This window comes from Canis lupus, chromosome 11, assembly GCF_048164855.1.
Source record: "Canis lupus baileyi chromosome 11, mCanLup2.hap1, whole genome shotgun sequence".
In the NCBI taxonomy this organism is placed as follows: Eukaryota; Metazoa; Chordata; class Mammalia; order Carnivora; family Canidae; genus Canis; species Canis lupus.
The window spans coordinates 2,246,464-2,268,720 of record NC_132848.1 but is presented as its reverse complement, the minus strand read 5'-3'; the positions used below and the strand labels follow the sequence as shown (position 1 = coordinate 2,268,720).

Below are 22,257 nucleotides of genomic sequence, written 5' to 3'. Positions count from 1 at the left end.
CCCTCCGCTCCAGCCCCGCGTGGCGCGGGAGGGTCTCTGTCTTCGCCACAGGCCGCAGGGAAAGGGTCGGGGCGGTGGCTCCTCCACGCTCCCCGGTTTTGTCCGCCAGGGAAGCGGGCTCGGCTCGGCGGCCGTCCTCTGCCCCCCGGTCTCGGCTGCGCCAGCGCCCCCCGGCGGCCCAGCCCGCGGAGACCGCGCTCCCGCCCGCGGAGGGCGGCGGCCGAGGGCCCTTTAAGGGGCGGGGCCAGCCCTGCCGCGGGCCCGCCTCCGCCGCTCGGACTCCGCGCGGGCCGGCCCGCTCGCGCCTCCGCCAACCGCTCTCTCATTTCCTTCCCGTCGCTTCCCTGGTGACCCCGGAAGTAGAAGTAGGCGTAGGTCGGCGGCCACGGCGGGGACGGAAGGCGGAAGCGGAGCGTGAGCGGGAGGCGGAGCCGGGGGAGCTGCTCTCGTAGCTCCCCCTGGCCCGGGGCCCAGCTGCTCGAGGGGGAGGAGTTACCGCCGCTCTTCGGGTACGTTACCGTCGCCCCTCCACCCGGCCACGGCTTCCCTGCAGGTCTACCTCAGGGGCAACCCTAAGCTCCGCCCCCCAGGTTTTCTTTAAGCGCCGCTCGGCCCCCACCCTTTCCTGGCAGCCTGCGGCCCCCCTTTGCGATCGTCTTTCCTCTTCTACCCGAGTGACCCCAGGACCACACCCTTGGCGGTACCTCCCTCTTCCCCTGACTCTGGATTATAGCTTGGGGGTGGGGGAGAAGAAAAACTAAGGGGATTTGGAGAGGGGGAGGGAGCACGGTTGTGGCCTATTGCTAGGGAGAAGAACGCCCCAGAAGAATTTGGGAAAACGGGAGGCGGGTGCATTAAATATATCGCGAATTTAAGGTCATTTAACCGCTCTCAGTTCTATCCTTGATCGTCTCCACCTTGATACCTTTGTTACAGGCATCAGAACTTATCATGATGGCTGTGACCTAAAATCCTCAGGAAGCCCCGGGGTCATGGCCCAGAAGCACCCCGGAGAAAGAGGGTTGTGTGGAGCCCACCACAGTGGTGGTGCCTCCTTCAGGACTTTAGGATCCTCTGTGGACCCTGAAATACTTTCATTCTCAGGACTCAGGGACTCAGCGGGGCCTGCTCCCAATGGTACCCGCTGCCTCACAGAGCACTCTAGTCCCAAGTACACACAGCCCCCAAACCCAGCCCACTGGTCGGATCCAAGCCATGGCCCCCCAAGGGGTCCTGGACCCCCTAGGGATGGAGAGGACCCCGATCAGAGTGAGGCATCTTCAGAAGAAGAGTCAGGAGTGGACCAGGAACTCTCAAGAGAGAATGAGGCTGGGTACCAGGAGGATGGGAACCCTTCTTTTCTTTCCATTCCGTCTGCTTGCAACTGCCAGGGAACCCCTGGAATCCCTGAAGGGTCTTACTCTGAGGGAGGAGATAGCTCTCCTAGCAACTTTTGCCATCATTGTACCTCTCCAGTTTTGGGGGAAGATGAAGAGTTGGAAGAGGAATATGATGATGAGGAACCTCTCAAGTTCCCCAGTGATTTTTCACGTGTGCCCAGTGGGAAGAAACCTCCACCCCGGAGACAGCGGCACCGCATTCTGGCCAAGGAGGATACTCGGGACGGTGGACGCAGAGATCCCAGGTCCCCTGGCCGACATCGGCTGGGCCGGAAACGAAGTCAGGCAGATAAGCGCAGAGGCCTCGGATTATGGGGAGCAGAGGAACTATGTCAGCTTGGACAGGCAGGCTTCTGGTGGCTGATTGAACTGCTGGTATTGGTGGGAGAGTACGTGGAAACTTGTGGCCATCTCATCTATGCATGCAGGCAGCTGAAAGGCAGTGATCTGGACCTTTTTCGAGTCTGGTTGGGAGTCTGGGCAGGGCGGCTGGGGGGCTGGGCCCAGGTGATGTTCCAATTTCTGAGCCAAGGATGTTGCTATGGAGCAGGGCTGTTCACCCGTTTTCTTAGGCTACTGGGTGCTTTGCTGCTCCTGGCTCTGGCCCTCTTCTTGGGCTGTCTACAGTTGGGCTGGCGGTTTCTGGTGGGACTGGGTGACCGGTTAGGCTGGAGGGGTAAAGCTACTTGGCTCTTTTCTTGGTTGGATTTCCCCACCTTGCAGCGTTGCCTGATTCTGTTAAGAGATAGCAGGCCATGGCAGCAGTTGGTAAAAATGTTTCAGTGGGGTTGGCTGGAGTTGCCTTGGGTCAAGCCAAGGACTAACAGGCAGGGGAATGCACCTGTAGCTGGTGGTCGCTACTGCCAGCCTGAAGAGGAAGTGGCTCGACTCTTGACCATGGCTGGGGTTCCTGAGGATGAGCTAAACCCTTTCCATGTGTTGGGGGTTGAAGCCACAGCATCAGATGTTGAACTGAAGAAGGCCTATAGGCAGCTGGCAGTGATGGTGAGTACCCTTCCCGTTCCTCTTTTGTTTTTTATTTTCTATTCCAAATTTAGCGAGAGTAGAATAAAGAGAAGGCAGAGTAAAAAGTCAGCTTGAAGCTGGAGTAACTTTAATTCTTAGGAAACAGTCACACAAAGGCTTTTCCCCTCTGTTAAGGGGTCTGATTTTCCCTTCATTTTAAGGTCTTTGTCATGAGATTCTTTTTTTTTTTTTTTTTTGTCATGAGATTCTTAATTAAAGAAATGAACCTGGCCTATCAATGTTGGATCACTCACCCTGGAATATCCAGGTGAAGTCCTGCTGACTAGGGTGGAAAAGAGGCCTAATCAGAAAGCCTGTCAATTCCTCTATTCCCAATAAATGAGGGTTTAGAAAAAATAATAACAGGAGAAAATCCAACTATCTTTCGCAGAGAGGCAAGTGTGGACTTAGTGTGGAAAAGTTCAGGAAGTGCATGTGATGATTCCAGGACCAGGTGAAAGAAAACAAAGTATTTCAAGACCAGCAATCTACAGTGGAAAAGGGAGAGAGAATGGAATATAAACAATATGGAGGCATGTACATCTGTATGCCACATGTGAAGATATGGTTGCTTTTTTTTTTTAAGATTTTTTTTTTAAAGATTATTTATATACCCATGAGAGACAGAGAGAGAGAGGCATAGACATAGGCAAGGGGAGATGCAGCCTCCATGCAGGGAGCCCGATGTGGGACTTGATCCCAGGACTCTGGGATCACGCCCTGAGCCAAAAAGGCAGATGCTCAACCGCTGAGCCACCCAGGCATCCCTAAGACTTCATTTTTAAGTAATATTTACACCTGATGTGGGGCTCAAACCCACAATCCTAAGATCAAGAGTCACATTGCCCTACTGACAGAGTGAGCCAGGCATCCCAAGATATAGTTGCTTTTATTGATAAGGAGGGGTGGTACAGGTGGCAGTTGTAATGCACCATATTCTTGAGGGAAGTGGTTTAATATAATCATGCAATCAAATTGCTATTAGTAGATATTAAATTGCTGTTTTTAGATATATTATTGCTTTTTCTTTTAGTAAAACTGTATTAGGAATATAGGCAATGTGTGCAAATTCCATCAGAGGCCTATTTGAGTGTATGGAACTGGACTGATAAAATTATCATGGTGTGTAAATTACCTCAACGATTACATTACACCAAAGAGGAATGGGTAACCAAGGTGTCCATTAACCATTCAAGACACAGTAAGGTACCAGGCCTGTAACTTAGCAGAGGACTAAATTAGTGTGGTGGGAAATGCATGTCCCTTAAGTGGGTAGACTGGGATATTCTTAAGAGTGGGGAATGATAGTTTACACTAAGATTGTTACTGGCAGTAGAGCTTTTCTCACTTTCATGTTTTTAGCAGATATCCTCTCTTGGGGAATAGCATTCTTACAAAAATTCTCAACTTGCTTTCTTGGGCAATTCTCACAGCCCTTATTAGGCCCCAGAGTGACCATGACTAAAAGGCTCTTCTGTAAGCTTGGGTATGTATAGATTTAACAGCATTCTGTTTACCTGGTATCAGGAGACTAGCTTTTTTCTGTACTTTTGGAAAATGAGGTTGGGAACAATCAGGAAGCTGTAGGAGGTGAGGATACTATTTGTCTTAGAGAAAAGTGGATAAAAAGCCTATGAGGAACACAGAATGCTATTTCATTTCTAGTACAGAAGGCAAAATACTGTAGGAAGTACACACGAGAAATTTCTACTTAGGAAAAACTGAGTTTGAGGATATAGTATCTTTGGAACCCTTATTTTACGTTTGACAATAGAGTTAAACTGTGAGGGCTTAGTATGCATGTACCAGGTAGAGTGACCAACCATCCCTGTTTGCCTGGGATTGAGGATTTCCTGAGACATAAACTTTCAGTACTAAAATTGTGACAATCCCAGGCACACCAAGGTGGTGGATCACTCTAGTACCAGATCCTGCACTATATACATCATAAGTATCTCATTTAATACAGTAATCCATGATAGATATAATATTCTAGGTCATATAGCTAGTAGTGACAGAGCTAGAACTTGATCCCATATCTGTTTGCAGAGCCAGAGCAATTAGTTAGTAAGCTGTATTGATTTTTTAAAAGGGTGGTGAAAAGAGAACCCTTTGATATGAGGGTTGTTACTGTTTTTTGTTGTTTTGTATTTTAAGTGGTTCCATGCCCGGTCTGTAGTCCAATGCAGGGCTTGAACTCACAACCCTGAGGTCAAGACCTGAGCTGAGATCAAGAGTCAGATGCTTAACCCAATGAACCACCCAGGCACCTGATAAGGAGATTGTTTTGACCTAAGATGGGGAGAGGGTTGGAATGGATTTGTGATGAAGTCTTTGCCTTGGTAGGTTCATCCTGACAAAAATCATCATCCCCGGGCTGAAGAGGCCTTCAAGGTTTTACGGGCAGCTTGGGACATTGTCAGCAACCCTGAAAGGCGGAAGGAATATGAAATGTAAGTTGGAAATGGGAAATTGTCAGGTGGGATAAATGAGTAATCTTTCAAAGTATAGAGGTCCCTGGACTTGTGAATGGAGGAGACTCTCTGAGGCAGAGAGAAATGGGGTTGCTTATCTTTCTAGCTGGCCAGGGACCTCAAGGAGCTAAAAGATTTCATCTTCCTTTGTCCCTTGCTCAGTACTGTCTGATTTACAAAGGCTTTCTTCTCTTAGGAAACGAATGGCAGAGAATGAGCTGAGCCGGTCAGTGAATGAGTTTCTGTCCAAGCTGCAGGATGACCTCAAAGAAGCAATGAATACTATGATGTGCAGCCGATGCCAGGGAAAGCATAGGTACGAAATAGGGTAGGAATGGGACAGCCAAAGCTTTGGTAGCCAAAGACTTCCTTGTGAGTAGTACTGGTAGTTGGGGGATACAGATGATGAATAAAAAGACCCGGAGGTTTCTACTTTTGCCTTAGTGTCAAGAGACAGGGGATTTGGAATAGCAGTAAGGAAAAAAAGGTAGTATTTTTAGTTTTAAGAGAGAAGGTTGAGGGTGTCGGTGTTTGTTTTGTTTTAGATTTTTTATTTATTTATTCATGAGAGACACAGAGAGAGAGGCAGAGACCCAGGCAGAGGGAGAAGCAGACTCGATGCAGGCTCGATGCAGGGAGCCTGATATGGGACTCAATCCTGGGACTCCAGGATTACGCCCTGGGCCGAAGGCAGGCCCTAAACTCCTGAGCCACCTAGGGATCCCTGGGTATGAATGTTTGTAGACATATATAACAACTGAATAGAGATACTTTTAGATGTCTCAGCCATATTTGTCAATAAAATATTATACACTTGATCTTAGCCAAAAAGCTGAGAAGTGATTATAATGATGATACTAGAATATTGTAGCCTTGACAAATTAAAAGAAATTGTCCTTTTGTTGGGTTGTAGGAGGTTTGAAATGGACCGGGAACCTAAGAGTGCCAGATACTGTGCTGAGTGTAATAAACTGCATCCTGCTGAGGAAGGAGACTTTTGGGCAGAGTCAAGCATGTTGGGCCTCAAGATCACCTATTTTGCACTGATGGATGGAAAGGTGTATGATATCACAGGTATACTTCTGTTCTCTAGACATATGGGTTCATGGATGCTCAAAACTGTGATGTTTTGGCTAATCGTTTCTCTTATTTGTAGAATGGGCTGGATGCCAGCGTGTGGGAATCTCCCCAGATACCCACAGAGTCCCCTATCACATCTCATTTGGTTCTCGGATTCCAGGCACTAGTGGGCGGCAGAGGTATGTGTTACTTCTTTCAATAACCTACCTACTATTTTAGTTTTGAATATGATTTTAGATGACATGCTGCTTAGGACAGCTAGATGTTTTACCCTTAAGAAGTTTGGCAGCTGACTCAGTATATCTTTGTTTTTTTTTCCCCAGTATATCATTAACTTAGGTATAATAAGCAGGTAACACAGGTAACCATGTAACTCTTAATATCTCTTGCCTCATAATGTCTTCTGTTTTACTCTCAGAGCAACCCCAGATGCCCCTCCTGCTGACCTTCAGGATTTCTTGAGCCGGATCTTTCAAGTACCCCCAGGCCAGATGCCCAATGGGAATTTCTTTGCAGCTCCTCAGCCTGGCCCTGGGCCCACTGCAGCCTCTAAGCCCAACAGCACAGTACCCAAGGGAGAAGCCAAACCGAAGCGGCGGAAGAAAGTGAGGAGGCCCTTCCAACGTTGACACCCCTTCTCTTCTTTCCTCAGATCAATGTCAGGGAGTCAAAAGGGCTGTGTATAGCACAGGATGGAGTTTTGATTGTTTATTTTTAAATATTTAAAAAAGGGAAAATTTTAAGCTCAAATTGTTCACTCAGTACTTGTAGGAAGCCCCGGAACCACTTTCCCTCTTCCACCAGCACCTAGGAACTGAATCTTGTCTTCTGACAATACCAAAGAAATAGGGGGTGGCTAGAGCAAAGAACTTAGAGCCTGGACCTGGGCTGGACAGTATCTTCCATGGTTGTGTGGGAACTGGGTATTTCCCTGGGGTCTGTATGCCTTTGTCTTTTGCTTCTAGAGCAGGTGACACTTTCCCCCCCTTTTTAAACTACAAGTCTATCTTATTTTTTGACCCATTTCAGGAGGGAGCCCCCTCCTTTATGCCAACATACTAGTTAAAAGACAGAACAAGAAGCATGTAGCCCTAATTATAGGAGATTATACAGAGTTCAGAGTGGGAACTCTGAATTTTTCCTCTGACATTCACCTTGTGGGTAATCACCCAACTTCATGCTTGTTGCTGCAGGGATGGCCAAAACTAATAATTTTTAAAAAGCAGACTCATGCCCTCTGCCCTTGGGTGAGGGGGAAGGATAAAGGGGCTCCCAGAAGCCCCCTTATGATCCAAGGGTTTGTATTTTTTTAAGTTTGTTCATATTTGTATGTATATATCTATTTAAAGCCAGGGGATTATCTTTCTATAAATATATAACTGGCAACCTGTATCTTCCCTCTCTTCTTTGCCCATATAGTTGGAGCCCTTTTTCTCACTTGAGCATCCTTTTCCTACTAAGTGTTAGCTGAGAATGAAGGGCACCTCCTACAGGACCAAGGGAGAGGGGATAAAAAATACCTTAGAGAAGTTTTATACAGTAAGTTGCTATTCCTTGTTTCTTCCCTAGCCTTATAAGGACATTTCCCTACCCTTCCTGCTGACCAAACTGTAGCCATATCTGGAAAGAAAAAAAAAAAGTATCTTTATTATAAGGAAAATACACAGCAAAACAGAGCTGGAAAGTGGTGTGGGTAGAAGATCTAGAAAAAATCACAAAACAAGCTGCTCAGTTACCAAACGAGCTGTTTAAACATGGCTTCCTGCTGTGAAGGAGAGTGATTGAGCCCTTATCTTTCCCACCTTTCCTGATTCAAAAAAATTTGCTCTTAGGGCTGGGCCCCGGGAGCCCCATTTTCCAATCTGTTCTCTTCCTGGAGTTGGGGAAAGGTTATATAGTTCTCAGGCTTTCAAGATACAGAAGACAATACGGAGAAGGAAAGGATGTTCTAGCCCTTTGGTCCAGTGTTATCCCCAGCCCTATCCCTCAGTATTTGTTGATGCCAAAGAGACGAACCCCATGGAATTGGGGTAACTTAGGCAGCAGTACGCTAAGCAATGAGGCTGTGTTGATGATGAAGTGAGCAGCATCATACTTGGTGTAGAAGCTGGCCAGGAGGTAGCTGGGGAGAGAAGAAATGCGTTGAGTGAAGTTGGCTTTCCCTATTCATATTTATGATCTTCCAGTGACTTCTATTTTAAATGACCAGTTTTACTGCGTGTAGTCCTAGAATATCTGAAAGTATTCCAGCTAAATTAACAGTATTTACTTTGGGGTTGGGGAGAAAATCAGCACCTTTAACCGGAGATTTAGAAGTTAGTGTTTTTGAATTGTTAACGACATGGCAAATGACAACTGAAGCCCATATGACTGTATGCCTATATGAGAGTTCCTTTGCTTCCATTCCCCACAGTTTTCACAGATCTATATCAGTCTGGCTTTCTTTATTCACTTCCTTTGGAAGTGTAAAACCATTTGGTTTTACTTGGATGTTTTTTCAGTCCTTTCTGCATTCCCATACCACCAAAGAGGCAGCAAGGAATGCTTGACTACTATTTCCTACTTTTTACTGCTCTCCCTAGATTTAGACCATACCATAATATCTTCAAAGGGTCTAAGAGAATAGTCTGCTCTTTTAAAGCTTTCCGGGGTGGGGGTGGGGGGTGTCTGCACCCGACACTTGGAGCATTTCCCATTATCTCCCCCTGGACTCACAGTACAATAGGAGAGATGCTGAGGAATTTGCGGGAGGAGGTAAATTGGAGCCCGTAGTCCATCTGTTCCCAGTGTGTCAGTAGCCGAGCCTTCCCTTGGTCAGGGGTCTCAAAGGGTGTCCCTTTCACTGTATGTAAGAAGACATACATAGCCTAGGAGGAGGGAAGGGGGCAGTGTGAGGAGGCAGAAAATAGTCCTTCAGCCCAGGAATTATGCGGAGATCCCAAAAGGAAGACAAATGATTTTGTTTTTGATTGGGAAAGGCCTGGGTTGGGTATAAGGGTGTGGTTTAGTGCTCACCAAGTTATGGATGACGTTGGTCAGGGTCCAGACAACAGGTATGCTGAAGAAGGGGATGCTGAGTAGAACCACATGCAGCAGTCCTACCAAGATGATGTAGGCCAGCCAGATGCCCCGGCTATTCATCACGCGAGTGTTGGGGTTTACTTCGCTGTGTGCCACCCCCACATTCATCCTACCACAATGGGGGATCAGGCAGGAGTCCAACTCAATTTCCTGTCAACCTCTCTTTGAGTTTGTTCCCACAAATTGTCTCCTGAGTAGTCCAAATCCCCTGAACTCCACTGGGAAGAGCTTCCCCACTGTGCACGAAGGAAAAACTGAAAACTTGGGGAAGAAAATTTAAAAGGCGAGACAGGCCCTCTTTACTCTTACTCACTGTGATCCTTAAAGTTCAACCGTAACCTGAAGGGGTGAGCCTAGGCTTGGGGCAGGGAGTCCTGGCAGCAGGGGAAACCAGGAACGCGGGGTGAGCAGACAAGACTCCTTTAGTCCGCACCTTCCTCGGGGGCTTGCCGTCGTTTCTCTCATCCCCGTGGCCTGTAAGCAGGCCGCGTCCCAATCCCTTTCTCAAGAGCGGGGCGCTGCCCAGTATTTCCCCTCCTGGCTTTTCGACGGAGCTAGGAAGGGACCTGCGTGCAGCATCTCGAGAGATGGAGCCCTGTCCCCGATTCCAGGGGCGGCCCTGATCATCTGAACTTGGCCCTTTAAAATCGTGCTTGTCGACGCCGAGTTGTGAAGCCGATCTGGCCAGCCCGGCTTTCCTTAAAACTCCCCAAACCCTGGTGTTGAGCCCGCCCCGCGCGCCTCCCGGCTTCCCTCTCGGGCGTCGTCCGTCGGTCGGCCTCGGGGCTCCCTCAGGAGCTCCTCTCCAGGTTCTTAGCCGACGCTCCAGGCTTTCCCGCCCCCGCTTCTCGCCTCCCCGCGTTTCTCCTCAGCCCCCTTCCAGGTCTTGGGGGCCCCTACCTGCGGCTTCCCCAGCGGGTCCCACTCGAGGCGCGGCGTCCGCTCCCACACCTGCGGTCTCCAGGAAGCCACCGCCCCCGCCCAGCCGCCCTCCCCCTATTGGTGGAACGCGGTCAGCGCTGCCGCCACCCATTGGCTGGCAGTTTGCGACGGGGCCGCGCGATTGGCCGCCGTTTCCGCCGTTCGGACCGCGCAGGGCCCGCCCCTCCCCCGCCCCGCCTTCGGAGAGAGCCGGGGGAAGCCGCCGGCCCGGCGAGCGCGACGTCCGCTCTGGACTAATGGGAGGGGTTGGTAGTGTGAGGCGGGAGTAAGAGCCACCGCGATTGGTTCGCGTGGCTCGCGGCGGCCAGGCGGGAGCTCCGGGAAGCGGAGGCCGCGGGCGGGGGTGGCGGCCTGGAGGGGCGGCAAGATGGCGGCGGAGACGGTGGAGCTCCATAAGCTGAAGGTACCGTGAGGCGGGGAGAGGCTGCCTTAGGCGTTCTGGGGACTGCGTTCTGCCGGCCGGCTTGCGCCTTTTACTACGTGTCCGCCTTGCCGGCTTTTCCACTTCGCTTCCTGGCTCCCGCCGTAGTTCTTTTCTTTTGTGCCTCTGGTCTTGCCCACTACGCCTTCCCGAATTTCCCACTTCTCCGTATGGTTTTGCGGCATCTTTGCTATTTCGGCTCTTTCTTCGCCCTCGTATCATCCGTCCCTTCCCCGCCGGGCGTGCAAGTGCTTCCAACCTGCTCCGGTCCCTTCTCGGTTCTCGTCAGAGGTGCATTACGTCAGTGGTCCCCCCTTTTGCCCCGCGCTGGAGCCAGGACCCCTTTTTTTTTCCTGGGTCGACGCGTTCCCGTCCGTTTTCCCAGGCCGGCATTCCCGTCCGCTGATGACGGCAGCTTTGTGTTTCTCCCCGTCCGCCTTTCGGACACGAGAACGCGCCCACTCCTTTTTTTTTTTTTTTTTTTTTTTTAAGTGGGGTTACGCCCTCGGAGCTAACTTTGAAATCTGAGGAGAGGCCTCAGGAGCTAGGCCTCTCAGACGCCAGCGACCTCGGGGACCTCGGGTCGTGAAGGCACAGCACCTGGGATCCAGCAGTCCTCGGATTCCCCGCCGCCGCCGCCGCCCCCGCCCTGTCCTTACCAGCGGGAACACTGCTCACTCTTAACTGTGATGTTTTGGGAGAGCCCTAGGTTTCTCTCTCTCCTTTTCATCTCGCGGAGGGCCCTGCATCTCGTGGTGTCACCACTGGGTGACACTCAGTCACAGGGCGGTTTTAAATGGTGTCTTTTGTGAATCTTGGTAGCTTCCGCACATTGGGATGATTATTTTCCTGAAGAAGAGAATAGTTTATTTTAGGGTCAGTTGAGAGAATATCTTGATTACTTGTCCATTTGCGGCTTCACAAGTAGTTTTCCCATCAGGTACTTTGGTCCCATCATCCTGGGAACCTTGGACAAACCAGGCTGATTTAGCCAAAGCTGTAAACTGATCCTTTAAGACTTGAAGAGCTTTTACAAAGGAGTAAGGAGAATAAGGGTGGGGAGGGCACATGCTCGTTGGCAGCAGTTAGCCTTTCTGTGAAATCTGATTTTTCACCCATGGATTCTGAAGTGGATTAGTGGGTTTTCACGTATCCTGGAGTTGCTGTTAAGTTGGTAGCACTGAAACATGTGGGTTATATCAGTGGTCTCCTAAGTCGAGAAGTGAAGAAAATTGAGTAACCACCTCTGTTGTATGTGTTAAATAAATTATGTTCTGTGAAACTGTTAGGTATGTTATAAAATATACACAGAAAAGAAAGTTGGCTTTTTTAAAGAGTTTATTCATTTATTTATTTCAGAGAGGGAGAGTGTGAGCAGAGGGAGAGCGATAAACAGACTCCAGCCTGAGCGTGGCGCGGGGCTCAATCTTACAGCCGTAAGATAACAATCTGAGTTGAAATCTAGCATGGGACCCTTAACTGACTGAGCCACCAGGTGCCCTGAAAAGAAAGTTTTGAGTGAATGAGACAAAAAGGAAATATGAGTAGGAGATTTAATATTTTCTTTTTATTAATTCCACTTTTAAAATACCCGGAGTAAGTCACTAGTCTTGAGACTTGCCTTTATGGATTTTATGTTGGTTTATGGAGTGTTTCTTTCCATAAAATCTGATGGCCTGAAAAGGATGCACCCTTTTTTTTTTTTTTTTAAAGATTTTATTTATTCATGAGAGACACAGACGCAGAGACATGGGCAGAAGCAAGCTCCCTGTGAGGAGCCGGATGTGGGACTCTATCCCAGGATCCCAGGGTCACACCCTGAGCCAAAGGCAGATGCTCAACCACTTAGCCATCCAGCCCCCCCCCCCTTTTTTTTAAATATGTATTTCTTTTTTAGAGAGGGAGGGAGGGGGAGATGGAGAGAGTCTCAAACAGACTCCCGGTTGAGTGGGGAGCCAGACATTGGGCTCAGTCTAATGACCCTGAGATCATGACCTGAACTGAAATCAAGAGTCGGAAGCTTACCTGATTGAGCCACTTAGGGTGCCCCTGAAAAGGATTCACTTTTTTAATCACATTTGCTTGTCTTTGCTTTTTCTCTAGAGCACTTCTTAACCTTTTGGAGGTCACAGATATCTTTGAAACTCTGATGAAAGGTATGAACCCTCTCCCCAGAAAAAGGCATGTACATATACTTTGCATGCGATTTGAGGGGCTTCATAAAACTACTTTGTAGCCCTGAGGAGTCCGTGGACCTCTGGTTAAGAACTTATGCCTTTAATTCTGACTTCCAGGACAGTTAATGTTTGGTTCCACTGTTGATCTTGATGAAGTGATCCTGACTTTGGGGTTGACAAGAGTTTTATCTCTTTTTTAAAAACTCTTTCCAGTTTTATAAAGAGCTTTTGTATGGAGTCTCGGAAAAGAACAAGCTTTGAAATAGGGAAAAATATCTGAATTCTTATATAAGTCCACATCAACAGCACATTTCTGAAGTTTTGTAGAAATGCAGTCATTCTAACACAGTTGGAGAAAAAAAAAACAATGTGGGTGGAAATGTCTTGAACTGTAGTGGTACCAGATTCCTAGTCAACGGTGAAAAAAGGGATTACTGCTGAGGAGAGAACCACAAGGGTGTATAGTGTCAGAGTGTTGAGAACAGTGAGACATTTGTAATATTGATGCTCATTTATGTTGGTGGTTGAAGATAGTTTGGAAAAAAAAAGGAAATGAACTGTGTGGCCATAAATGTAGAATGGAGTGATACTGAAAAGCATTTTAACTTGTGTAAGGTGGTTTGGTTTTTGTCATGTGGGCAGAAGATGAGGAGCCTTTGAAAATTTGAAAGGAAGAGCTGATGCAATCAGTTTGTATTCTTTTGGCAGTAAGGAGGATGGGGTCTGGAGAGAGAGATTTTACCAGTTATATTTTTATTATTATAATAGTTACTCTGCGGCTTAAAACCTTTTGATTATATTCCTACCAATCTCTCCAGTTTCTTTTTTTACACTTCTCATCACAGTAGCTTTATTTCATTTCATTCCTCAGAATAGCTGTATTCATTAATTACTAACACTATGTGGCATTTACTATGTGGCAAGGTCTGGTATATACACACACACACATATATATCAACTGATTTAATTTTCATAGTAACCCTGTAAGGTAAATGCTTCTATTATATCCATTTTTTAAAAATGAGAAAAATGGAAGCTCGGAGAGATTGAGTAACTTGCCTTAGTACACAGAGCTAATAATAAGTGGTGACTCAAATCCAGGTAGTCTGTCTCCAAAGTCATGTTCTTAATCACTGCACTACTGTCTTTCTTTACCTCAGAACCCAGAACAGTTACACATGCTTTAGGCTAAAGTGCTCCTGCCCGCTCCATACTCCCGTACCTTTGTCTTACTCAGGCATCAGTCAAATATCATTTACCCAAGGAGCCCTTAGGTAGGATAAGTTCTCCATATCCACACACATGGTCAGACCACTTTTTAAATGCTTTCATAGGACCCTGTTCTTTTTTTTGTATTAAACATGTAGGGATCCCTGGGTGGCACAGCGGTTTGGCGCCTGCCTTTGGCCCGGGGCGTGATCCTGTAGACCCGGGATCGAATCCCACATCGGGCTCCCGGTGCATGGAGCCTGCTTCTCCCTCTGCCTGTGTCTCTGCCTCTCTCTCCCCCTCTCTCTGTGTGACTACCATAAATAATTAAAAAAATATATTAAAAAAAAAAAAACATGTATATGATCATTGGTTGCTTTATTTTCTTACTAGATTTTAAACTTCATGTGGGCAAGAACTCTTTCTCTTTTTGTTCATTTTTTTTAGTGTCTAGGATAATGCTTGATGGAGTGGGTGCTCAATCACTGTCAAGTGAGTAAACTTAGTAAGACCCGAAATAAGCTGGTGGATATTAGAATAGGAATGAATTTGAAAGAAATTTGGTATATAAAATTGTAAGTATAGATGAGTTAGATGTGGGAGGAATGAAAGATGAATCCAAGGTTTGAGTAGTCTAGGTTGAGAGGAGAAGCAGCCAGTTTTGTGTAGCAGAAAAGATAAGTTCAGTTTTGGGCTTAAGTGTCTTTGAGATTTGCACTTGGAGATGGCTGATAGTCAGTTGGAAATGTGGGCCTCCTTTTCAAGAACTGCGAGCTGATAGTAAAGGTTTGGTACATATTCAGAAAATATTTATGGAGTGCCTACCATGTGCCAGCTACCATAGGTTCTCAACGTATAGCAATGAACAAAGCAGACAAAATTCTTGTCATGGAGTTTATATTTTACTGGGGGAAAGCTCAGTAAATAAGTAAAATTTATAGTATGCCAAATAGTGATAAGATCTATAGAGAAATATAGGAACAGTGTTTGGTGGGTGTTAGGTGTACAGTGGGATTAAGGGTATTGACATTTTATTTTTTATTTTTTTTAAAGGTTAATCAAGTTTTTTTTTAATTTTTATTTATTTATGATAGTCACACGCAGAGAGAGAGAGAGAGAGAGAGAGAGAGAGAGAGAGAGGCAGAGACATAGGCAGAGGGAGAAGCAGGCTCCATGCACTGGGAACCCGAAGTGGGATTCAATCCCGGGTCTCCAGGATCGTGTCCTGGGCCAAAGGCAGGTGCGCCACCCAGGGATCCCGGTATTGACATTTTAAATAGGGTGACTACGGAAGGCCTTATTGAGAAGGTGATGTTAAATTAGAGACTCAGAGGTAGGAGAGTGAGTCTTATGCAAAGTGTTATGCGAGGACCTGATAGGTGATCATTAGGACTCTGGCTTTGACCCTTGAGATAGGTTACCAGTGGAGGGTTTTTGAATAGAGAGATGACATTCTGACTTTAATTTTTTTTTTCCCGGACTTAAATTTTTAGATCACTCTGGATACTTTGTGGAGAGTAAACTATAATGAGGTACCAGGGCTAAGAGTTACAGTAATCTGTATAAAAGACCAGAAAGGGGATCCCTGGGTGGCGCAGGGGTTTGGCGCCTGCCTTTGGCCCAGGGAGCCATCCTGGAGACCTGGGATCGAATCCCACGTCGGGCTCCCGGTGCATGGAGCCTGCTTCTCCCTCTGCCTGTGTCTCTGCCTCTCTCTCTCTCTCTCTATCATTTAAAAAAATAATGATAAAAAAATAAATAAATAACCAGAAAGGATTAGATTCTGTATATACAATAGTTCCCCCCACCCCATTCATGGGAGATATGTTCCAAGACCTCCCAGTGGCTGCCTGAAACCTAAGGTACTGGGATGCCTGGGTGGCTCGTGGTTGAGCGTCTGCCTTCGGCTCAGGGCGTGATCCCGGGAATCCAGGATTGAGTCCTGCATTGTTGCTCCCTGTGAGGAGCCTGCTTCTCCCTCTGCCTGTGTCTCTGCGTCTCTCTGTGTCTCTCATGAATAAATAAATTAAAAAAGAAAAGAAAAGAAAGAAAAAAGAAAAGAAAAGGAAAGAAAAGAAAAGAAAAGAAAGGAACGAAACCCAGGGTACTGAAGCCTGCATATACTGTATTTTTTCTATAAATACATATCTATAATAAAGTTTATAAATTAACAGTAACATTAATAACACTAACAAAATAATTATACTCTAATAAAAGTTACATGAATGTGATCTCTTTCAAAACATCTTACGGTACTATACTCACCCTTTTTGTGGTGATGTGAAATCAAATGCCTACATGATGAGATGAAGTGAGGTGAATGATGTAGGCATTGTGACATAATGTTAGGCCGTTATTGACCTTCTGATGATGTGTCATAAGGAGAATCGTATACTTCTGGACTGGATAACTGAAACCACAGAAAGCTAAGCTGTGGATAAGTGGGGGGCTACTGTATTTTAAAGGTGAAGCTAAAAAAAAAAAAAAAAAGGTGAAGCTGACAGGATTTGCCCGTGATTGGGTTCTGGGATTGAAAAAGCTTTTGATAAAGTGGAATGAGAAAGCCAAAGGAGTCTTGGTGAATATCGGTATTTATAGGGCTAGATAAAAGAAAAACTAGCAAGGAAAGAGAAAGATAGAGATTGTGCATGAGAGCAGTGCTGGCATTTTGGTAGATAAGATACGGCTGAAAGTCAGACTTAAACTGGCATATTTTTTAACTGTGATTGTTAAGCAAATTATTCAGTGTCTTTAAGCTTCATTTTCCTAATTTCTTAGTTTATAAAGTGGGGTCATAATGCCCACCACATAGATTTGTTGTGAGGATTAAGTGAGGAAATCACATTCAAAGTACTTAATGGGGATCCCTGGGTGGCGCAGCGGTTTAGCGCCTGCCTTTGGCCCAGGGCGCGATCCTGGAGACCCGGGATCGAATCCCACATTGGGCTCCCGGTGCATGGAGCCTGCTTCTCCCTCTGCCTGTGTCTCTGCCTCTCTCTCTCTCTCACTGTGTGCCTATCATAAATAAATAAAAATTAAAAAAAAAAACAAAAAAAAACAAAGTACTTAATGATTTATCTGTCATATATTTGTACTGGAAAATAAATTTGAGTTTCTATCATATGGAATGTTATAAATGATATAAGATGTCTTTGCACTCAAAAATGTGCAAACTAGATTGAAGGATAACAGATGAAAAATTTGAATTAAAATTCAAAGATTTGTGGGGCACCTGAGTAGCTCAGTCAGTAGGCTCAGGTCATGATTTCTAGGTCCTAGGACCTGGAGCCCCATGTTGGCCTCTTTGCTCATCAGGGAGTGTGCTTCTCTCTCTCTTTCTCTTTCTCCCCCTCTGCCCCTCCTCCCTGCTTGTTCTCTCTCTCTCTCTCTCTCTCTCAAATAAATATAATCTTTAAAAAAATTAAATTTTTGTAAGCCAGAAGTCACAGGAATGAATGATTAATGCCAAATGTATTCTGTGGTCAGTTGATTGGTCCTTCCCTGTAGGTTAGATAGGTAGAATAGAAAATACTTTATTGATACTAAAAAATAAATTTTTTACTTATTTGGTTGTAAATATATATATATTAAATATATATATATTTAAAGATTTTATTTATTTATTCATGAGAGACACAGAGAGGGAGAGAGAGAGGCAGAGACAAAGGAAGAGGGAGAAGCAGGTTCCATGCAGGGAGCCTGATGTGGGACTTGATCCCAGGACTTCAGAATCACGCCCTGGGCGAAAGGCAGGCGCTAAACCGCTGAGCCTCCCAGGGATCCCCTGGTTATATATTTTTTAATAATTTTATTTATTTGAGAGCAAAAGAGAGAGCATGAGCAAGGGAGGGGTAGGAGTAGGGGCAGAAGGAGAGGGACAAGCAAATTCTGCTGAGCAGGGAGCCTGCGGTGGGACTCGATCCCAGGACCCCAGGATCATGATCTGAATTGAAATCAGACACTTAACTCATTGAGCCACCCAGGTGCCCCAACAAAAAATAAAATTTTTGAAATTAGTTTTTGAATAGGTAATTCATGTACAAGTTTATGATTCTAAAGGTACAAAAGGGCGTATGGTAAAAAGTTTGCCTTCTACATTTGTTATCAGTAAGCTGCTTCTTCCCAGATTCAGCCAGTAGTAATTTATCTGTATGGAGTGTGTATTTGCATTATTTTTTACATTAATGTTATTATTCTATATATAGTGTTCTTTAACTCTTTTTTTAATAGCCTTATTGACATACCTTTATGGTATGTGACAATTCACATACCATAAAACTCACTCAATATGTCTTGCTTTTAAAATACGTTCTTTTGAGATGCCTGGGTGGCTCAGCGGTTGAGTGTGTCTGCCTTTGGCTCAGGACGTGATTCTAGTCCTGGGATGGAGTCCTGCATCAGGCTCCCTGCAGGGAGCCTACTTCTCCTTCTGCCTGTGTCTCGGCCTCTGAATAAATAAATAAAAAGTCTTTTTTTTTTTTTTGAGATTTATTTATTTATTCATGAGAGAGAGAGAAAGAGAGAGGCAGAGACACAGGAGGAGGGAGAAGCAGGCTCCATGCCAGGAGCCCAACATGGGACTCAATCCTGGGACTCCAGGATCGCGCCCTGGGCCAAAGGCAGGTGCTCAACCGCTGAGCCACCCAGGGATCCCAATAAATAAAAAGTCTTTGAAAAAAATGTTATTTTGGGGCACCTGTGTGGGTCAGTGGTTGAGCATCTGCCTTTGGCTCAGATTGTTATCTCAGGGTCCTGGGATCTAGTCCCACATCAGGCTTCCCACAGGGAGCCTGCTTCTCCCTCTGCCTGTGTCTCTACCTCTCTCATGAATAAATAAATAAAATATTTTAAAAAATAATAATAAAATAAAATGTTATTTATTTATTTATTTATTTATTTATTTATTTATTTATTAAATGTTATTTTAAAAAATTTAAGATAGGGCAGCCCGGTGGCTCAGCGGTTTAGCGCCGCCTTCAGCCCAGGACGTGATCCTGGAGACCCGGGATCGAGTCCTACGTCAGGCTCCCTGCATGGAGCCTGCTTCTCCCTCTGCCTGTGTCTGCCTGTCTGTCTGTCTGTCTGTCTGTCTCTCTCTCTCCCTCTCTCCCTGTGTCTCTCATGAATAAATAAATAAAATCTTTAAAAAAGATTTTTAAGACACATATAAAAAAATGTTTAAGACACATACGTATAAAAATGGGTAAGATTTGATATTATAAGTTAGTTCTCAATGTAGGCTTTAAAAGATTTTTGTTCTACTACTAAGGTAATTGTACCAAAATGAAAAGTGAAAAGAAATGAGCAGAACCCATAATATAATAACTAAAGTAATACAGTATGTAAAAACTCTATGTAACAATCTCATTTGACCAGAAAGGGGACATAGAGGTGCTGAGAAGACCACTGAATGAGCCCAAAGATCTGGGTTTAGGGACTGAGAACTGTTGGGGGCTGAGATTTTAGTGACCAACGGCAAATGGCAGGGCCATTGGTCAGCAGTGATGGATGCTACACTACTAGTTGTACCAGTTTGTCAGTTCCCAAGTGTAGATTAGCAGCCTATGTAGAAACCATGATTCCATTTCCTGTCAACTGTGAGGTTTTTGTTTGTTTGTTTGTTTGTTTGTTTGCAGGTCTTGCCTATATCTAGGCATAATTTGGGGGAAGAAAAAGGAAGGGAGGAACAATTCTGTTAGAGAGTTGAGGTTTGAATTGCCTAAATATTTACCAAAGTGTTAATTTAAACCAGGAAGGGGTAAGGAATGGAGGCTTCTGCGGAAGATTGGGGTTATAAGAAACGAGTAAAGTTGTATTGCTGGGCAGCCCTGGTGGCTCAGCAGTTTAGCACCGCCTTCAGCCTGGGGTATGATCCTGGAGACCCTAGAGATCCTGGATCCCTGCAGGGAGCCTGCCTCTCCCGCTGCCTGTGTCTCTGCCTCTCTCTGCCAAAAACCAAAAAACTTAAAAAAAAAAAAAAAAAGTTGTATTGCTCTGTAAACAACAAGCACCTTCTAAACACACACTAATGATATATTTAAAGTGTTAAATGACTATATATAGTGTTATATTTTAAGTGTTAAGTGCTGGGGTTACATAAGACTTATTTTCTTCTGTATTTTTCAGAATTTTCAAACTATTCTACAGTAAGCATAACACTTTTATAATAAACCAAGAAAATATCTTTTTAAAAGATTTTATTTACTTTAGAAGGAGAGAGCATGAGTGTGCAATGGGACAAGCAGAGGGAGAGGGTGGGGGAAAGACTCCTAAGCCAACCCCAGGCTTAGCAGTATGCCCTAGTGCTGAGTCCTACATAGTGCCTAATCCCACGACCCGAGATCATGACCTGAGCCCAAACCAACAGTCAGAAGAATTGGGTGCTCAACTGACTGAGCCACTCAGGTGCCCCAGCAAAACTTTTTAAAGTGTAACCTAAATCACAAGCCTTGTTCTCCAGGAAGCTGAAAGAAAATGAAAGAACAAAGTACCAATGTGGGAAAGATCCAGGTTCTTAAGAAATGGACCTTAGAGATCACTTAGAGTTTAGATTCTAGGTTAATAGTATTCAGGGTATGGTCTGCAAGCCAGTGCTGGGTCATGAATGGTTAGCGGTAAGTTAAAAAAAATACTGAGTAAGCATTTAGAAACTTTTATAGCAGTTTGGTGTCACTGCTACATCCAAATGTGTGATGATTTTTATAGTAATTGGTTTTTATTTTTTTATAAAAGTATTGAAAGTATTAGTCCATCTGGCTGAAATATTAAAAAGTTGGCAGCCCCATCAGTCTGCCTAATTAAAAATATATTGATCTGTGAAATTCCGAAATCTGAGAAGCAGAGATTCTAATATTGTCTAATCCTTCACCCAGTGTCTAACACTTATGAAGTGCTTACCAGCTGCCAAGCACTGTTGTAAATGCTTTACAAATATTTACTTATTTAATCATCCCAATAATCCCATGGTATAGATACTGTTGCATTTCATAGGAAACTGAGGCACAGAGAGGTTAAGTTAGTCATCCAAGGTTACACAGCTGTAAGTGGTAAAGCTGAAATTTGAACCCAGGGGACTTTAGAAGAGGACATTTTGTGCTTTTAGTGAGTGATTTATCTACCATGTTTCTCAAAAGGAGTGCTGTTGGTTTTTTGGGTAGGAGAGTTCTCCCTCCGCAGAGTATCCCTGCTTACCTGACCTCACTGAATGCTCCACCCGCTCAGTCATTGTGTTGCGGGGGGAAGCTCCCCTCTCCATTTTCAAATGCTCCCTTGGTTGAAAGCCTTCCAGAGATGCCTAGCATATTCCCTTAATTGTAAAATTCTTTCTTCTGTAGGGATCTGCCTTCTGACCTCTCCTGGTTGATCTTAGATCTGTACTTCAAAGCCATTGAAGTCTTCTTTCAGTGCCAATCTATTTGTGCACTGATTTGCATATTGGATTTCTAAAACCTTTCTTTTCCTGCTTGTTCTCCTTGGATCAGCATGTCATTATGCTTCTTAAAATAAGAATCAATCATTTAGAATAGATTATTTTTCAGTTACCATAACCCAGAATTACTTTGGTAGCAAATCATACCATTAACCCTCTTTGTACTTGTAATTATCTAAAATCCTGAGGTCTTCAACCTTTGCGTTACTGTTGAGTCTGATCTTGCTCATCTGGTTTTTAAACAATTTAAGTTTTGAATCTAAATGAAATACTTTAGGGATGCCTGGGTGGCTCAGTGGTTGAGCACCTGTGTTTGGCACAGGGCGTGATCCCGGGTCCGGGGATCAAGTCCCACATCAGGGCTCCCTGTGAGGTGCCTGCTTCTCTCTCTGCTTCTGTGTGTCTCTCATGAATAAATAAAATCTTAAAAAAAAAAATAAAGTAATGCTTTATAGGGATACCTGGTCCTTCCAAATTGAATCTTCTTTTTGGCTCATTGTTCTCTGAAGAGCCTCCCCTTCTTGTCCTCCCTGCCACTTAGTTCTCTCAGTAATCCATCAGGTCTTCCTTCCTCCTTCTGTTATTCACAGAGTTGATAAGCATACCTATTTCATGTTTAGTCAAGTTACTGATTTAGAACTCTTACATAGAACTTGATAGCATGCCATTGGATATTCTTTCCATTTTGACATAGATCCTTTAATCGATTCATATTGACATTAAACTAGATAACACATCTGCCTAATTCTTCAGGGTCAGACTTGTATGCATGTAAATAGTAGATTGCAGTAAGAGATAAAAGTAAGAAGAATCTGGGCAGCCCCAGTGGCTCAGCGGTTTAGCGCCGCCTGCATCCCAGGGCGTGATCCTGGAGACCCTGGATCAAGTCCCACATCAGGCTCCCTGCATGGAGCCTGCTTCTCCCTCTGCCTCTGTCTCTGCCTCTCTCTCTCTCTGTGTCTATCATGAATAAATAAATAAAATATTAAAAAAAAAAAAGTAAGAAGAATCTACTTTT

At 45.1% G+C, this 22,257-nt stretch overlaps 3 protein-coding genes and 1 long non-coding RNA gene across 5 annotated transcripts in view; 3 read left to right on the top strand and 1 right to left on the bottom strand.

The window, feature by feature from the left end:
• The first annotated feature begins 303 nt into the window (after positions 1–303).
• Positions 304–7,372, top strand: DNAJC14 (DnaJ heat shock protein family (Hsp40) member C14). 2 transcript variants are annotated; one of them, XM_072842732.1, is made up of 7 exons: positions 304–509; positions 937–2,405; positions 4,773–4,879; positions 5,097–5,216; positions 5,814–5,974; positions 6,057–6,159; positions 6,399–7,372. In XM_072842732.1, exons 2-7 carry the CDS (start codon positions 993–995, stop codon positions 6,607–6,609), a joined length of 2,115 nt encoding a protein of 704 aa, XP_072698833.1. In that variant the 5' UTR covers positions 304–509; positions 937–992; the 3' UTR covers positions 6,610–7,372. The 2 variants fall into 2 exon arrangements, with proteins under 2 accessions (XP_072698833.1, XP_072698834.1); XM_072842733.1 differs by lacking the exon at positions 304–509 and adding an exon at positions 522–700.
• Positions 7,373–7,601: 229 nt separating this feature from the next.
• ORMDL2 (ORMDL sphingolipid biosynthesis regulator 2) lies at positions 7,602–10,098 on the bottom strand. The gene is made up of 4 exons (XM_072842751.1): positions 9,962–10,098; positions 8,996–9,170; positions 8,696–8,847; positions 7,602–8,102 (listed from the first exon to the last, which is right to left on the bottom strand). The coding sequence occupies exons 2-4, from the start codon at positions 9,167–9,169 to the stop codon at positions 7,967–7,969; spliced, it is 462 nt and encodes a 153-aa protein (XP_072698852.1). The 5' UTR covers position 9,170; positions 9,962–10,098; the 3' UTR covers positions 7,602–7,966.
• A 73-nt stretch (positions 10,099–10,171) lies between these two features.
• The window catches only part of SARNP (SAP domain containing ribonucleoprotein), a 50,148-nt gene continuing 38,062 nt past the window's right edge, over positions 10,172–22,257 (top strand). Inside the window, exon 1 of the mRNA XM_072842750.1 lies at positions 10,172–10,406. Coding sequence (XP_072698851.1) covers positions 10,371–10,406 — 36 coding nt within the window. The 5' untranslated portion in view covers positions 10,172–10,370. The remainder of the gene's footprint in view (positions 10,407–22,257) is intronic.
• Positions 10,413–14,902, top strand: LOC140642361 (uncharacterized). Its single transcript, XR_012038826.1, has 3 exons — positions 10,413–11,860; positions 12,528–12,580; positions 14,258–14,902. It is a non-coding gene; the product is annotated as an uncharacterized lncRNA (long non-coding RNA).

Excerpts from the sequence above, each read along its gene's own strand:
- DNAJC14 (XM_072842732.1), top strand. The coding sequence starts at position 993 with ATGGCCCAGAAGCACCCCGGAGAAAGAGGGTTGTGTGGAGCCCACCAC. Across the intron at positions 2,406-4,772 it reads ATAGGCAGCTGGCAGTGATG|GTTCATCCTGACAAAAATCA; the intron begins GTGAGTACCCTT and ends TTGCCTTGGTAG. Across the intron at positions 6,160-6,398 it reads GGCACTAGTGGGCGGCAGAG|AGCAACCCCAGATGCCCCTC; the intron begins GTATGTGTTACT and ends TTTTACTCTCAG.
- ORMDL2 (XM_072842751.1), bottom strand. The coding sequence starts at position 9,169 with ATGAATGTGGGGGTGGCACACAGCGAAGTAAACCCCAACACTCGCGTG. Across the intron at positions 8,848-8,995 it reads CCAACGTCATCCATAACTTG|GCTATGTATGTCTTCTTACA; the intron begins GTGAGCACTAAA and ends CCCTCCTCCTAG. Across the intron at positions 8,103-8,695 it reads AGCATCTCTCCTATTGTACT|CTACCTCCTGGCCAGCTTCT; the intron begins GTGAGTCCAGGG and ends TTCTCTCCCCAG.